We start from the raw sequence: 18,545 nt of genomic DNA, 5'->3' as shown, positions 1-18,545 counted from the left end.
GAAACTTTAAACAATAATTTATTGTACAAAACGGGGTAATGAAAATGCAACCTCAGTGCTCTTCCTGAGCTAAAGCAATGGTCCATCATTAGCCTTATCTGAGAGGGTGTTGTGCACTGAGATAAGGGCTCAGATAATCCCATTCAATGAGGGGTGCTTCTCACAAAGAACTTCTAAATTCAAGAGAGGTTGTTTGAAAAGGAGCTGAGAAACAATGAGCTGCTATTATACTTGAAACCAATAGAGAACTTTTTTTTCACCCAACCTAAAATGGTAACAAAAATTCTCCGCCAATAAAAATGGCTGAAGAGGATCTGAACGACTTCAAGTTAGTGAGGCGGCCATTTTTATGCACCTGGTCTGCTGAAGTGTGGGTGTCCGCCCCACCCAGCAGTAAAGCTTAACTCAGCTTTAAATTTAACTGACCAGCTGGCAGTCAGACGACTAACGAGTGGCTTTAGTACAAAAGCTCTAACCGCTGTTTGTTTCCATTGCAGGCAGAGGCGAGGTGTGCATGTGTGTGTGTTTGCGACAACGGGATAAGTCAAGAATGCAAACAGCAGGTGTTTGGGGAATTAATGTGCCATACAAGACCCACACAAAGGCACAGACAGCTCCCCACCACATCTCACCCCAGACCACTGAAACCAGTGAACCTTACAGTCTGGCTGCCTTGGGCCAGTGTACTGGTTGACTTTACACACACACATGTTTGGTGTGTGAGGGCCTGATTCACTTAGAGCACAGCTTTATTGGTTGGCCACACCACAGAGACTGAGAAAAAACAGAGAAATAACTATTAGAAAGGAATGTTAAACAAATGACAGATCAGGTGACGAAGACTCCCAAGAGCTCGATGGAATGAAAAGCTGGACTGACCGCCGCTGTGGCAAACCATGAAATATTACGTGAATACATGCTTTGAAATGTGTGACATGTGGGGTTGCCCGCCGGTCAGTTGTGTTCCCCTTATCTTAATCTGTCCTGTTTTTGTTTTCTTGACCTTTGCCCTCTTTTTTTCCTATCTGGGCCAACAGTGAGGAATAACGATTAAATGCTGCTAAGAGCTTCCTCTCTCTGTTCTGTCTCTGTCTATCTCACTCTGACACAGCGACATTTCCTTGTTCCACTTTGTCTCTCACTCTATCAGGCACTGCATCCTTATCTCTCCATCCCTCCATCCTTTCCCTTTCATCCTTTGTTGTTCTCCGTCCAAACGCTTCGTTTCCAAATGCATTCGCTTCCTGTCCTAATCTCCTGTTATTTTCCACAAAGCTCTTGTACCGCTTCACTTTCTCATTCCTCCTTTCTTGCTCTTCATCTTTCTCTCTCTCAAAGATAGGTATGCTCAATTTCGCTCTCTAAATCTCCCAGTTACGCAAGGAATCCTAATTGCCCTTTTCCTTTTCCTCTGAGCTCCACGCTCCACAGTGCGTCTGTCACCAGAGGCAGGGAGCAGGCGTTGAGCTGCTTCAACATTAGCTTTTGTTGGAGCTGCAATACATCCTTTTCTTACTTATTTTTCATCTAATCACTGATTGCGACCTCTCTTGATATGAGGCTTAAAAGGCAGGAGTGGCAAAACGTTTTGTGCAAACAGCACTGAAAGAAGAGGAAGCTTACGAGCCAAAGCAGTTTGCTGCTAAAAAAGTGAGTGTTGCTGTGTTTGAAATTAAATCCAATTTAACATATTCATTTTCACTCATTTTGCATTAGGTGCACATCTGTAGCAAGCTAAACACAATTCCAAAAACGGTTAAACACAAGGAGCTGTAGTTTGCAGTAGCTGCAGAAAAAGATGAGATACCATCAGCAAGAGTTAAACTACAGTAAAATACAAGTAGAAGAAACTGGGTTTACATAAGCAAAGACTATAGTTGGATGGCCACTTGTGCCAGGAAGAAAAAAAGTGAGATGTAATCATTTAAAGATCAACATTAAGTTCCTACAGTATAGGAGGTTCAACACAGTAATTAAACCAGTAAACATATACATCCACAAGAGTAAAGTAAAACAAGAGAAATAAAGCTACATATTGTTAGCCAAATGGTAACAGACCAAGTCACAATGTTTGTTTAAAATAACTTCCGGTTAGAAAACCCCCACGTCACGTACATGAAACGTCACAGAGTGTCAGTTGTTAAGTTCTTAGCCTTCTAAAATGGCCCACCTAAAATAACCAATATCATTTAAGTGTATGCTACATTTAGAATATTTTCACCGCTTTACCTTGCCTTCATACAGCCCTTTTTGACAGGAAACTTAAGCTGTTATCTCAAAACCACCAGACTCCATTGACAAATCAGAAATTTCAGACCACGGGAGTTCTTGGTTTGCTCCTGTCTAAATCAGTTAGTGTGCAAGGTAAAGCAGAGTAAACATTCCAAATATAGCGTACACTTAAACTGATAAATAGATTTTTCTTAGGTGGGTCTTCTTTAGTGGCTATAATAAATTTTGCAACAGGCTCTGTCCACAGCAGTACATTGCCTAACTTCTGTGCTAGTAGATCTGGTCTATTAAAGATGCTAGCAAAGCAACACAGTACATAAAGTAAGCACAGCAAAAAATAAGTCAAATAAGTCAGACCACCTTGTTAAACTATATTTCTTTAACCGTCACAGTTACGGCTGAAAATGACAACAGAAATAAACTGATTCTACGTATCAATTCAGAACAATTGTCAGTCATCTACCAGGAAGTTTTAGCATGACGTCACAGTCATTCGGCCTTTAACCAGTTACTTATGCTGTGTTCACACTACTAGCAACACAGCAAGAGTGTTACTGGCTAGATTATTGCGGAGTCACTGTGGAAGTGTTGCTTAAGCAGTCATCATCAGGCTTATATGTGTCTGCGACTTGCCACAAAGTACCTTGATTAAACGTCATCTAAGGTTTATATTGGTCATTAAACTATCTTTGCTTTTGTTAAATGTCTGAGTCTCATTTTAACATCACATTTGGCTGCCCAATTACATCCCTGACACAAAGCTAGCATAGCGTCAGTTAACTTAGCTAAGTAACACAGCACCATGGTCAAAAACAAACCATGTGATTGGGTGATGCTTCACCAGGTCATTTGAGTGCTGAAAAATGTTGAGGACAGCTCAGCTTTAATTTGTAGCATGTCACACCCATCAACAGTGTCAAGTGTCGGGCGTCAGTTTATTGCTTCATGTCACCAGCTTCCGTTGAAAATGACTTATAACCTGTTGCTGCGTCGCTCTTAATGTGAACGCAGCATTAGAATGTTGTAATAGCAACACATTAGCTTCAATCAGCTAGCATAATGGCCAGCTTGGTTAGCAGTAAACTGATTGCAAAAGAGACAGTGACAAAAGATCTATAAGGAAAGGAGTGCCTACAGATAATGTCCCAACCAAGGCATTTGGAAAGTAGATAAAAGACATCTGTCTGTTTTCTTCATCACAGATTTGACAAAATGTTGGATGTAACACTGTCAGTTTAACTGTCATAGAACAGTGTCAGGAGTGGTTGCTACTAGCAACATAATGGTCAGCTGAAATTAACTGCTGGTGACAGAACAAACATATTCAACATTAAAAATGAGTGTATTTAATTTCAGTATCAAACTTACTAAGAGAAACTCATGTTTACAAGAGGAGTTCATACGTGAGTCAAGAAGAGAAAATTCACTATTACAGCAAAAAGAAAAAAAGACTATGGTTCACACAGTAAAAGCATGAAATTATGAAATCGAAAGATGTAATCATGGAAAGCATTCAAAAGAACGACATATTCAGTCTCCGTCTCTGTTTGCACACCATGTATTGTCTACAAGAGTTTACGAGAATCTACAAGTTTTGGAAAATTTGGGGGTTTTGTGGCATTTGGTCTCCTGTGCGACCGTTTACTGCTGTTTTGAATCTCTGTCATAGTGATGCTAATGGGAACTGAACTCTCTCCTATTACAGAACTGCTCTCTGGGATACACAGCAATCATCACTCAGAGGTTTTGGGCATTCACATCACACACGCACTCACACGGCAAAAGGCATTTGAACACATGAGAACAAGTGAGTACAGACACGCTCATACATACTAGTCCAGGGCAAAGGCTACCTCTGAAGACACCATGTCTGTTTTTTAAATCCTACAGGTTATTTACACGCTTATACCAATTTTATGTAGACTCAGTATCATTTCATTGGTTTTGCTTGATAATCCCAAACTTAATCTCTCACAGTGTCTTTCTTTGACTGGGAGGGCCATAATAACTCTGAGAAATCAAACATGATCCCTTTGTGAACTCACATGACTGTCACTGTAAGTGCCTTTACTGTATATCGAAGCACCAAGCTTGGCCAGTAAGAAAATAAATTTAAATAGAAAGCAACCAAATTATTCAAGCCTGGCTACGTACCACCTGTGTACAAAGCATGTAAAATCTTAACAGACCGCCATGAAATTCAGCCACAGTAGAATGTACACAGCAACAGCCAACATTTGCGAACGCCACTGAGGGAAATCTGCTTGGAAGACAATGGGTTTCCTGGTGTGATGGGTTTACAGCCCCTGCAGCAAGACACTGATCCTACTGTTGGAGACTGTCTCTCGTGTAGGCTACACATGCTTCTCAGAAACATTCTGACACTTGACATTTAACATTTTATGTGGCCAACGCTCCTCACCACACATTTGTCAGAATGGGTAAAAATCTGTACAAATACAAATCAATTTCAAGAAAAAAAAAATGGACATGTTGAATTTGTACTATATTTTGTAGCGGATAAGATGAAACTTTTCATTCCTCAGCAACATGGAGTGTGGTGAAGATGTGGTTAGGTTTAGGCACAATGTGTGACTATAATACTGGGATACGTTAGCCATGTTTTGGCTAGCACACATACATTTAGTGGCACAAAAGCCACTGGAAACACAGGGTCAGGTCTGTGAAGAACACTCAGGTTTGGTGGCTCAAACGCCGATAGAAAAAGCTGCAGTGTCTCATGAAAACACACTGGGTCAGTTGCTTTAACACTGCTGGGAAATGCCGCAATGTGTTGGTGAAAACACCCAGGTTCGGTGGCTCACACACCGCTGGGAAACTGCACAATGTGTTAGTGAATAACACCAAGGTTCGGTACCACAACTTATGCTTAGAAACCCTGTGATATGTAGCTACAAACACTGGTGGAAACGCTGCAAACGGCAGCCAAAAAGAACCGCTGCTGTTGTTTGTTGTTTCCGAACATTAGTCTGCACGTCACTACATTCAGCACAAAAGCCATTGAAGGAGCGGGGACAAGTAAGTGAAAACACCAAGGTTCAGTGGCTCAAATGCCACCAGGTAACGCCACTAGGAAATGCTACGATGTGTCAGTGAAAAACACGCAGGTTCAGTGGTTCAAATGCCGCTGAGAAACTACCAGATGTGTTGGTAAAAAACACCAGGTTTGGTACCACAAAAGCTGCTGGGAAACGGTGCTATGTGCAACTAAAAACACCCAGCTTCAGCGTCACGAACACGAATGGCCAAAAACAACCAGTGTTATTTGTTGGTCTTGAATAGTGGTCCCCAGCAGTCTGCAGCTTGGCAGCCATCTCGCCTAGATGACACACCACCACCCTCCAATGATAAAATAAGCTCACATACTACATCACTTTCTGAAACATATGCTACTTATGAAATTTACAATTAAACGTATCCAAGGTTTGCAGGAACTTCCATGCCAACGTTTTCCTCTAGCAACTGAGCCGACAAATAAGCTACTGGCTTAGTCATTTCCAAGGTCTAGAACACTAATTAAACAGAAGTTGGGAGAACTTGTTTCCCAAAAAAGAGAGGAGCTATGAAGATGAGTGGAGACACAGATGATAAAGGAGAGTAAAATAATTTCTCTACAGCAGACAGAAGGACACGCAGTTTAACTCCATAAAGGGGAATCCTGTCTGAATGATGTGAGTACAGCTCCCTCCATATCAGTTCTTGAACTCTGTCTCAATCTTATCTTCATGTTAGTATTTTTGTCATTCTGTCTGACTTCCAACCTCACTTTTTTCTTTATTTTACTCTTCCCAGAACTGTTTTTCTTCTATTCTATCCATCTTTTGCTTTAAATTCATCATTCTATCACCCCTCCTCCCATTCTTCTCCTGTTTATGTCTATGTCTTTTAAATGACTTGTTAATGCATCTTTCGCCTTCAATATGCCAGACTGATCGGACTGTGTTGAAATCTGGGGGAGTAATGTGTCTTGCCTCTGGGTTTCATCATCTATTGCTTTGTTTTCTGTCTGTCACACTATATTTCTCTTTCCCTCCGAGTCTTTATTCAATGTTAATCCCCCTAAACCTAACGAAACTCATAGTTTGGTGTCCCTGTTAACCACGCAGGCTTGACCACATTAGGGAGTCGCCTGTAAGCATCCCTTTCTTTTGGAGTCACGAGCCAAATGGGCAATAAACCAGCGCTGTATTTGGTTAGCTCTTTTCTTTTCCAGAGTTTATAGGGCTGCATTGCTTTTGTCTAGATTTACTACCGCTGTACTGTAAGTGAATGGGGTGGGGGTGGAGGTGGAGGGGTAATTTGGCCGCTGAGAGGCCACTTGACAAGAACAAGGACCGCTGCTTCCTCAGCAGAGGCCAAGTCAAAAAAAAGGAGAGTGAGTGAACGAGAGGATAAGAGAACGAGAGAGGTTAAGATGAATGAGAGACCGAGAGAGAAAGTGAATGATAGAGACGAAGCTCGGGAGAGACGGAGATGGAGAAACACACACATGCAAAGTGCAGTGACCAGCCTCTCCAAATGCTTCCAGCCTTACATAAACAGCCTGTCACTTTGAGCTTAGCTGAACGCTGGACCGAAAAGGGAAAATTATGGCGCAAGTCACACTCTCATAGTGTACACACATACTGCATGCACACAAATAAACACAAATATGTACGCAGACATATATAGCGGAGGAGTACACATAGAAATACACACTGAGAAAAAGAAAGTTCCTGCAGAAGGGATATAATGTGTTGCTTTGGTGACAGTGGCCTAACAAAACAGTGGCATAGCCTGTTAACATCAAACGACTCCAAGCGTACTGCACGCACACAAACCCATACTGGCACTAGAGTATGACACACACTCTGAGGTCCTCTGGTCTGAGAACTTCTGTTTCAGCAGAAAGTCACAGAAGGTCATTTCGTGACTCGGGATAGTTTCTATGTGACACTCTCTCTCTCTCTAGTTTTATGTCAAAGTTTCCATCTACAACCAATTTTACATTTAATCCTGTTAAAGCATGAGAGTGTGCTGTGTGTGTGTGTGTGTGTGTTTGTGCCTGCACTCGCCCAGTGATGAGTGACTAGCTGCGTGCGTAAATTCTCCTGTGTTCGTATAATCGCTTGAAAAATAAATGTACTTTTTTTTTTTTGTGCACACACGTACACATATGTCCGTGTGTTTTTGTACCATATTTGTGAGGACCCATTTTTAGACCTCGAGAGAGAGGATATTTTTGGAGAGTGAGGACATTTTGGCTGGTGCCCACTACTTCAAAGGGCTGTTTGAGGGTTAAAATAAACTCATTACATACAACATTAGTAGTTTTGGCCATCAAATCATCATTCCTATCTGTAATAATATTACTCTACGAGACCACAAGACGATCACACAGATTTTTAACCAACCCCCAGGTTAGCAAAACTAACTTTGAAGAGAAAATGAAGGCAAACTGTGAAATAATCACCCAAATTGTTCGCTGTGAACATCCATCACAGTTGAGAGAGCTTCTTTGTGGTCCAACTTTGACCCACCATACTTTCAGTGCTTGTGAGCACACACACACAGTCAATTTTTCTCATCAAAGAGGAATTTCAGGTGCACTAGCTTCCAGCTTATCCTTCACAAAACGTGATATAGCTAAGCTGGTTATCTGTAGGCTTGTTTACTACTTGTCTGATCATCTGAGCACTCATTTCTCATGCTTCCTGGTAGCAGTGTTCCCAAATCTCAGCACGTAAATGTGATGAGACTACAAAAATAAGACTCAAGTTAAAATAAAATACATTTTTCCTTTAAAGGGTCTCCATGAGACATTCAGAGCATTAATATAGCAGCAAACCGCTATTTCCGATGTAAAGATGTAGTGGACTAATGGCATCCTGAGGAGAGAATGAAGTCATGCTACCTCTGTGTGTGTTGCAATTCGAGCTTCTCTGTGGTTTGTTGTGCATGTGCATGTTAGTGTATGAGTGTATCCCGCTGGCTAGCTCATCATCGTGCTTTGCACTGCGCTCATATGTCAATTACTGCTAATACCAGGTCAGCCGCATCGAGGAAACATAGCGCCCACCCTCCTGTTAACACATTAGCTCTGTAAGCGCTGTTGGCGTTGTTCGGTGCTGTTTATAGAGTTAGCAACATAAGCTGCTAGCCAGCCAGAACTGTGTCCAGACCACTCATACGCTCTGAATTTTGCAAACAGCCCCTTCAAGGGTTAAGTTTAGAATTAGGCTGGGTTGGGGTTTGGCATAGTTGTGATGGTTAAGGTTGGGGACAGGGCCTAGGAATGCATTATGTCAGTGAGGGTCCTCACAAGTGCAGTACAATTATGTGTACTCGGATGCAAAGTGTGCATTCATCTGCCTTCCTGATTTTCCATATGTATGCCAGTGAGTGTGTGCACTTCTTTGACTGTGTGTTAAGTACATGAGAGTACAGTGTATGTTTTAACGCTGCCAGCTTGCTCTGTTTCCCAGAAGGGCAGTGCCCACTGTCAGTGCCAGCTGGCTGCCTCCTTGGCAGCCTGAAAGTCATTATATAGAAAGGTCAGCTGCCCGCACATTGGAGAAACTTGGGGCAAAGAATATCACCCACTGACCTAGAACTGCAGACTAAATATTGGTTACCCTCACATGTGCCATTTGGCATACCATAACTGAATCAAACATATTTGGAAGGGCACAAAATGGTTACCACGAGATGGCCACAGATGATAGGCGTGACATTAAGAGGCTGTTTGAGAACAGCAAGCTCATTGTGGTTTTTGCTTCTTAGTTTAGACTCGTCTGCTATAGCAATAACACTCGCCCGCTCCTCAGATGTATTACATCACCATCATACCCACGATAACACTAAAGAACGCTCTTCATTGAACGATGGCTTTAATTCAAGTTGCCAAAGCATGCGTGCTGACTTAAGCATCCCCACAAAGTGGTGCACATATACAGAAATACTGCACAAACAAAATACATCACTAATTAGCTCCCCGGTTTCCACAAAAGTTGGCAAAGTACCAACACAGCGTGGTTAGCAGAGATTCATGGGAATGCATCTTTGACTTATCAGACTTCTTAGCTGTGTTAGCAGCCAGCAGCACAATATCTGCAGTGACTTCAGGCGAGTACTTGGGCCACAACTGAAAGGAGTTCAGCCAAAACTGAAGTCAACACCACAACACTCTCGTGATTAGAGATTGATTATGGACCCAATCAGATTATTCTAAATTTAAGGGGCATGGAACTGTGTCTGCACAAATTAGCTGGTCTGCCACATGCGCAGGTTAGCACCAAAGTATTCAAAGATCACACACACACACACACACACACACACACAGATTTCAGTCCCACCATGGAATGCTGTTTCATAGCTGAGGGTGTGGTGCTTACAGCGTTCACTGACCAATCAACACCAAGCTTTGATAAGAGCCAGAAGCAGAGGCTGGAACGTGTGTGTGTGTGCGTCCACTCTACACACAGAAACCCACACACTCACTGATGCTTGCCTGCACACATACAGCAGCAGGATCTTATTGTTGTGTGCTCCGTGGTAGGTTGGCACGCTGAGGGGAAATGGGAGCTGTGAAAACTCTACTGGAGAGACGCTGCTGGCAAACTGGAGGTGTGTGTTTGTGAGTGTGTGTTGAAACGGGAGGTGGAGGTCAGAGAGAGACTGGTGAAGAGAGGTAGGGTTAGGAGGCAAGGGAGAGGGAGATGGGGCAGAGAAGAAGGTGGAGTGAGGAGAGGGTGGGAGAAAGAAACTGAGGGAGTGAGCACGGAGAAGAAAAAAGGACGGTAGAGGGATGGGAAGAAAGAGCAAGAGATGTCGGAAAGAGAAACAAAGCTTGGGTAAAGATGAAGAGTTGGGAAGGGAAATAAAAAGAAAGGCCTCTGTCTTGTGCCAGACAAGGCTAGAGAAAGTAGAGAAGGTGTTGCTCGTAAAAAACTTGCCAAAAAACTTCCTCAAAGTGCCATTAGCGAGGGAAAAGAAAAATAGGCAGTTAAAATCAGAATTAGTTTGTATAAAGTTGGCTCAGGCGGCCAGCCGCCTCCAGCAGTGAACTCATTCAACTGCAAACACACACATCAACGCACACATACTCACTTTGACATATAGAACAAATATATATATATACAGATGTGATCATATATAAATGGATATAGGTAAATTTTATAAAAGTAAATTCAAGAGTACAGACCCACAGACACACTGCAACACAAAAAAAATTCCTGATTGCAGCTCAACCAATTGAAGGCCCCCTCTAGAGTTTACAGCATTCAATTTCCCAACATTTCACAGCAATTGGGACAACAGTTTGGAATTTGCAGTTCTAAAAATCAACACTCCAGGGTGTGTGTGTGTATCTGTGTGTGTATGCAGTCCCTGTGGGGCAGGTGTGAATTGGACCCCGGAGAGAAAAGCCGTCCCTGTTTTCCAATTCATTTTACCCAGCCTCGTTAAGCCTGTTAAGCCTCCCCCCAAGACCCTCCACTCAAATTAGATGCAAATGAGGTCTCGAGTGGCTTCCCAAGGAGGACATTACGGAATTGACTGGCCTAAGGGTAATCTGTGAGGCTGCCTGTGAGTGCATGTGTGTGTGTTGAGTCGAGGCCACCGCTGTCTTTTTTTCTCTTTAACCTTTCCAAATGCTCCGTTTACAATAGAGAGGAAAATGGTGCTTTTAAAAAGATTCATTTTGAAGTTATGACAGGTGGTCTCTGGCTCTGACTGTTGCTCTCACCGTTTACTTGAGAGAACTGGATTCAAAGTTATATACTGTGTGTAACAAAGGGAGTACGTGGGGAGTAACTGCAGTTTAAAGGACCACACTGGTGATTTTTTAAACTTTTACATTGCCAAACGTTCCCATTTTGATTTGATTTCTTTCCCTCTAGGCAGCTATGTTCCTTTAAAGAAAAAATCTGTGTGCTTTTTCAGTGTTGTACATGCATATATCCTGAAGCCATTTCATCATGAAGCCTTAACTTTTTTGTCATGCCCGATTTCCCGGTGTCATGTATTCCTTCACTCAACAGGGATTTTCTACATTTGTTTTCAGTAACCTCCACAAAGCCTGAATTTGTTTGATTCAGTACATGTGGCTCGAGACAGAGAGAGAAAGAGAGAGATAAAGGGAGCAGCAGAGTAGTAGCCGAAAAAGATTTTCCACTCGAGATAAGGCGGGAGTCATGTCCCTTACTCAAACGCCACATGTCTTGTGGTCTTGGTGCAAAGTATTCTGGTGTGGTGAGACTACTATCGGTGGAGAAAAATGTACCTCCTCTTCTCTATGGACTTCTCCGTATGTGACTAAACATTTCTTCAAAACGGTGAGTCCATAAAGAAACGTTCGCCGTTTTAGTTTGTGGGTCAAACAAAACTTAAGCATAAGAAACAACCAAACAACAAATTCTGAACAGCAGAGGTGTGACCAAGTCATTCTTTTGCAAGTCAAAAGTCTCAAGTCTTTGCACAAGACAGGCGAGTTTGAATCAAACCTCGATTCAACACTTACAAGTCCCAAATTCAGTTCCAAGTCCTAAACATGTCATGATGCACTCTTCACCTAATGTAATGTCATCTTAATAATGGAGAAGCATCTATAGTACAATAATCAAGACGAAAGGAGGTTTGTTAGAAGTTTCTGTCTGTAATTTTCAACCCACAAGTTTTGCATACTGCAGTGCCTTTTTTGTTGACCACCACATAGTTTTGCAGGGGAACAAAATTAAATTTGGTATCATTTTTTCCAGCTGGCCCTTTGTAACATAACATCAGGGTGTCTACAGACATAGCCAAGTTATATTTAAGACTTTTTAAGACCTTTTTAATACCACCATATATGAAATTTAAGACCAAACCTGCAGTGAACGTGTTTAAACTAAATCTCATCGCTGTCATAAAAGCTGTTGATTATTGCAAGTCTTCGGTCTGTCCAATGATTGTAAACAGTCATTGGGTCTGTTAGGCTGCAGACACAGACACAGTTTCACAGTAATGTGACTAAAAATATTTAAGAACTTAAGACAATTTAAGACTTTTTACGGCCTTTTATCAAGACATTTAAAGACTTTCTAAGGACCTACAGACACGCTGAACATTAGTTCTTCATGGTTCTCCCCTGCAACTTGACTGGATGCTGACAGATGGTTTAAACAAAGTGGATCATCTGGGGAATTAAGTGTCGACTTGTTGGGAATGAATGACGTTAACGTTAGTTGATTCAAGAAATGAAGGGAAATGACTTGATTCATGGCACACTTCAACAAAGGTATCGAGTATTTTCAAGTCAAAAACTTTAAATCCAAATGAAGTCATGAGTCACTGGTGTCAAGTTGCAGATCTTTTTCGATTTTGTTAAGTCGAGCCAAAAGTGATTAAATTTGTGACTGAAGTCTGACTTGAGTCCAAGTCATGTGAATTAAGTCCACACCTCTGTGGAACAGAAATGCAGAGTGAGTCACTATTAGAATTTTTGAAAGAGGGTTAAATGTAGGCAGGGTTGGAATTTAGCACCAGCCACCAGCCAAGTGCTGGTAAAATATGCAAGTGGCTGCTAGATTTGCTTCACTCTCCCGCCAAAAAAAACCTAATCTATTGAGTGGCTGGTAGATTTTGAAATCCACCAGCCAAAGTGGCAGGTGGACAAAAAGTTAATTTCCAACCCTGGATGTCTTTACTTTGATGCAAATGAGCATTTTTATTCCCAACTTAACAAACTTGGGACTTTTTGTTACCAGACTCTGTTGTCCACATGGACCTCATCCCAGTTGTCAAACCCAAATCCCTGCTCAGGGCAACAACACTCATCTCTCTTTCCTAAAAAGTTTCCCATCTGCCGTAACCTTTAGAACTGGAATCTCATCCATTTTAATGTTTCCCATCTCAGACTCCCTAAAATATATCTGAGGAGAGAGAGAAAGATGAAGGCAGGCAGAGAGGGAGAGTAAGAGGGAGGAAAAGAGTAACTCTGGGCCAAAGTCACAGCTGAAACACTGACCTGGATAAATCAGGGAAACATAAACACATAGTTTCTGGAGTGAAAGGGGAGGGAGGGGGCGCTGCTACCCCAAATATTCCACCCCGGGGACCCCAGCGAGAGGCAGGGGACCCCCTTATCCCACCTCCCCATCACAACCCGCTCTAATTATTTATTTTCCTAGGGTGTAAATGTCTTCGAGGGATTGCTGTGTAAAAGCCAACAGGTCCTGGGAGGTCACAACAGTCCTGTGGGATGGCAGAGGTATGGGGTTCGTTGTTCACACTCACACAATCACACTAGCCAGCGTGAACATGCACACACAAATACACAATCATAAACAAACACATGCAAAAGTAAAAATGCTTGCACACATGCTAATCATATGCTCATATCCACCAGTACCCCCCACAGCCACACGCACACGAAGCGTCCACAAACACAGCCCCCCACCTCCCTCTGCAGCCTACTGATTGTTTGTTGTCTCAGGGTTAGGTCTGTTGTTGATCCCCTGCGGGGCTTTTGGCTGCTCCGTTATCACGCATAATGGCTTCCATACCTTGACAGTATAGGTGTGTGTTTGTGAATGCATGTGTGTGGCTGCAGGGGTGTAGCCTGTACGTGTCAAGATCAGGCTGGAAGGTGGCAGCAGTGGCTGTCAGGGGTCTGCGACTGCCTTAGGAATGAATATCATTTGAAACTAACTGTCACCAGGTTAAAAAAAAGAAAAGAAAAGAAAGCACTGAAAGTAATTCTTACTTCTTACTTATTAGGATTTCACACAAATCACTGAGGATCAAGTACCAACTTTAGGAACCTGTGGAGACCTTTGGAAAGTCTTACTGCAAACGGAGTGCGGAAGAATATAAAAAGATTTAAGGAGCTCACTGCGTCTTCTCACCTTTCATTTGGACCTGTTTAAAAACCTAATTACTTGCTCTAAAGCTGCTTCAGGACTGTTTTCTTAACTGCCTCCATTCACCGGGGTCACTGGTGAATTTTAGGGCAGTTTCATGTGCACCATCTATTACACATACCACACAACCAAAGGGATTGTAGTATATGCTTCAGCCAGGACATACACTTGTAACTTTTTCCAGAAAACGACCCCTTGTTTTGCATAAAAATACTGTTAATACTACAAAGAGTGGGTTATTTTCCCATTTATCAGCATCACAGGGCTCACATACTTCTATATGAAAAGTCCTCTTAATTTCACTTCATCAAGTTTTGGGGAAAAGTTTTTGCTTTATTTGTCTCCAGGGAAATTTGTCTTGGACATAAAGGCTGCCAAATAAAAATACATACATAGTGCAGAAAGAGAAAGTGCATAGCACAGGCAAGTACAGAAACAGGGTGCATTTTTTTCTATTCCTGGCTGACAAAATGATAAAAGTTACTCAGCTGTAGGAGCTGACATATGCCTAAGATAACCAGAAGGACAGGGTATTTTAATGCTAAATAAAATAACACTGCCTTAAGGTCAAAGTTGAAATGCATCTTAATTTAATCACTGAGTAGCAGCCTGATGTACAAGGATGCACCATAGTATTCACAAGAAAAGTGCACTTAAATATCCTGATTAATGAATGAAGGGGTGAGCGTTAAAACGCATGAAGTTTTCATTGCAAAAGTAAACCAAGCGTTCAGTTTGAAAAGTCCAATCTGTGGTGTGTGAGAGTTTAAGATGCTCTGATAACTCATTCCTGACTTCTGCAAGGCATGTTAAGTTTTCTAAGCTTCCATGTGTCAAAATTCACTGTTGTCTCCACAGGATTATGAGAGGAAAGCCAAAACAGAAAAGCGCATTATAAGGCCACGGGGCACACTATGATATTTAAGAAAGATGATGACAGACAGACAATAAGATTTCCTTAAACTGTCATGAAATTTCACTTACAATCGCTCGGCATTCCTCGGTACTCCTTTAGGCACAGTCTTCAAGCCCAGACCCTGGCAGTCCACATGCGACCCGGAGCAGCTGCACTTGTGTGGGCATCCAGTCACCGAGGCAGCGCACACCAGCAGCGCAAAACCCAGAGCCCAAACCCGGCAGAGCGCAGCTCGCTTCTCCGGCCCGATCGGAGGCATGATATCCACTCAAATTACTTCCAAAGCGATGTTAATTGAAAATCCACTGGGGGGGAGTAGATGTTGTGGAAGTAAGGATCCCGAAAAGGTCAAGAGAGGCCGCTCGACTGTGTGGTTTGAAAAAAGAAGTGATGAGAGCCGAAATCAAATCAATCGCTGCTGCAGAAGTTCACCAAAAAGTTTCTCTCAGGAGACTCGATCAGTCAGGATCTCCTTAAAACGCTCCCTTGCCATTGAAGAAAAAGGAAGAAAATGAGGATTTAACTACGACACTTGCAAAGAAAAAGTTTTCTTGTTCTTTAAAACATCCCACCGCGCGTCACTCAACTCGATGCGTAAAAGTCTCTCTCCAAATGCTCCCCATTCACAAACTCCCCGAGAAGTTATCAAGCCTGAAACTTTCCAAGGTGAAAATGTTCAGCTGGGGTGTAACCTCCTTCCAGGGAACATCCCTCCGCTGCCAGGGAATAAAAAGTGAGAGTTGCAGAGGAGTTGTAGGGCTAATCAGTACAGAGGAGGGAAAAAAAAGTTGAGAGAGCGGAGGCGCAACACAGACTGGTACGCCTGGAGGTTGTGAGAATGAGAGAGGCACACAGATTTGTACTTAGGTTTCCCCAAAAATCTTCTCTCTCTGCCTCTCCCTCCCTCCTTCTCCCTCTCTCTCTCTCTCTCTCTGTTGATGTCACCAGAAAAGAGCTCTACAAACTTTCACTCGTCCCTTATCTCCTCCACAGAAACATACACTCGGATACTTTCCCACACAGACGGACACAACTCCAAACTCTCAGCTCGTGGCTACAGTGCGCATATTTCAGCTCATTTCCCAGCAGCTCATCCTCTTTTATCAAGGCCCATATATCATCTTAACGATTTACTTTGTGATCATATAGTTGGGTTTGAGCCACGTCTTTTATGAGCCATCTCTCCAAATAGTCAAATGCATCACTCTTGTGAAATCTGTGTCAACTTCACTGATTAATGCATGTCTGATAGATCACTCTGAGTTTGACAAACTGTCATTGAGCTGAATTTATCGTCTATTGTGTTGGAAAATGGCATGAAGTCCACAATGACTTGAAACAACATCAAAACTTGGACTTTTTTAAACTGATTTTTAATTAATAAAAGCAAAGGTTTAAGTTGACTGATAAGGTTCCATGGCTCCTCTTCAATATCTGACATAATCTTGGATTTGAGTGTACACATTCTTTGGTGTGAGCTCTGTTAAAGTCCCGGTTCATCCTGCAACTATTCTTAGCCACTACACTGATTTCCACACATTTCCTCCCTGCAGCAGTGAAGTGAGAAGACTCCTTCACTGAAGAGTGGGTGCCCTTCTGCTGCCCTCTATTGGTAGAAGGTGAAACTTTCATAACCTCACTGTGGAGACTCATCAATTTTCAGTTACAGCAATAAAACAATTTCACTTCTCATTAAATCAGTGTCCTCTAAATTAATTTAATTCATTCGGGGAATTTTCCTGCAAATGTCAGAGAGTTTTTTTTTCCTCGGCTGTGTCTCAGTGTGTAATGAACAGTGGAAAAGTTCATAAATATTGTAATGCCTGGAATCCAAACGGAGTAATTCAGCGTCTCATTCTGGGACGCGAGCTAATTAAAACATCAGTTTTCCTGTCAGCTGGAAGCCCACCAGAGACCATACTTTGGGCCAGTTTAATATTTGATCAAGTCTGAAGGAGATACTCTCGTAAACAAATTTATCGTAATGTTTAAAATTAATTCTCCGAAGCCTTTAGAAAAAAACATCCCTTGTTGAGTTTGAAATATGTCTTTCTGTCTCTTTCTGTCTCATGGCTGCTGAGTATGTACACTCATTTTCAGGTGCAGCTTGATTTATGGTCAGTTAGTTATGCATCTTCATACCTGAGAGTTGCCGGTCCTCTGGTGCAGCTGGTTCAGTTTATGTGTTTGGTGACTTGTTCAGACGCACACTGATGGTAGCTGCTGAGGAGAAACAAACATCCATTATCAGTCACTGCAGCATCAGGTTTCAGGGATCATCTGAATTCAAGTCTTGAGAGACCAAACTGTCTTCCCTCAGTTGTTTTCAATCACATATAAGTATAAATGTATACATAGACAAAGTGAGCAGTGTCTAATTTAGCCTTATGTGCACATGTGTGAATGTCAGTGTGTGTCATATGTATAAAGACAACCTCAGAGAAATATGTAAGCCTCTTGTTTATTCCCTGTCTACTTTGTTATATATGCTCTCCATCATCCAATTTTCATCTCACTGCCTTTTAGGAAGGGAAAATTCATCAGAAGTTGGCGTATTGAAGATCTCTCTCACACAGCCCCCTTTACTGTTCAAGGAGACATTAGAAAATGAAGCTGCTTTGAAACTATTCTCAGTGTCAGATCGATGGCGGCAGCAGAGCAGCACAGTTCTTTTTCACAGCCACTAACTCCAGCTCCTCCCCGGGGGGGATCCCCAGGTGCCCCCCTGCCATTCGGGGAAATTAAATCCCTCCAGAGTTTCCTGGGTCTGCCCTGAGGTTTCCTCCCTGCTGGCCATGCCTGGGGAGGCACAGGAGCGAGCAGCCTGTCATGGAGTAAGCCTGGCCTCTCAGATGAGAAAACCCATTTCAGCTGCCTGCGCTGTTATCAGCATCAAGAGCTTAAACGCAGGGGTGTAGCGGTGAAACAGTACCAAGACAAACACATCACAAAAGCATTAACATTTGGGAATAGCCAGATAGTGTTAAGTAGCTGCCACAATGTGCAGCATGTCCAAAATCTGTGCAGCAAATATTGTTGCCAGAAAATACATATTTTTTAATACATATTAATGTTAACTCACACAAACACATCACTTACTGTTAAAAGCAAATGAGCATGGCAAACCTAAGGATTGTCAATGTTGCCAGGTGTATGACGATTATAGTATTTGCACAAAAATGTTGCCCTCTGTAGGATGCACTGTCAATAATGCCAAAAAGTGTCATGATATACGAAAATTTGACCATATTGTGGTGCCTACAGTTACCGTAGTAGTTGGTTATAGTCTGTGCTGCCTCATTTTAATTCATTTCCCAACATGGTCAGGATAGCAAAATGTGGATACTTGTTCCAGCTGGTCATGCAAGGTGTACGCTATGCTGAACGTGACATACACAGGCATGGCTGTTGCTCAGGAGCTTGAATCTCACAAACGTATGCTGTGTTCAAGTCAAACTAATGTGAATGCACTAGTAAGCCCAGTTATTCAATAAATT

The 18,545-nt window shown here is 42.3% G+C and overlaps 1 protein-coding gene across 1 annotated transcript in view; it reads right to left on the bottom strand.

Moving 5' to 3' along the window:
• The window catches only part of slit3 (slit homolog 3 (Drosophila)), a 353,029-nt gene extending 336,979 nt beyond the window's left edge, over positions 1 to 16,050 (bottom strand). Inside the window, exon 1 of the mRNA XM_049586786.1 lies at positions 15,114 to 16,050. Within this exon, the coding sequence (XP_049442743.1) occupies positions 15,114 to 15,307 (194 nt within the window). The 5' untranslated portion in view covers positions 15,308 to 16,050. The remainder of the gene's footprint in view (positions 1 to 15,113) is intronic.
• Between the last annotated feature and the right edge of the window lie 2,495 nt (positions 16,051 to 18,545).

The sequence above is a fragment of the Epinephelus fuscoguttatus genome, linkage group LG9 (genome assembly GCF_011397635.1).
Source record: "Epinephelus fuscoguttatus linkage group LG9, E.fuscoguttatus.final_Chr_v1".
In the NCBI taxonomy this organism is placed as follows: Eukaryota; Metazoa; Chordata; class Actinopteri; order Perciformes; family Serranidae; genus Epinephelus; species Epinephelus fuscoguttatus.
Note: the sequence above shows the minus strand (reverse complement) of the source record. Positions and strands in the feature narration are given on the sequence as shown.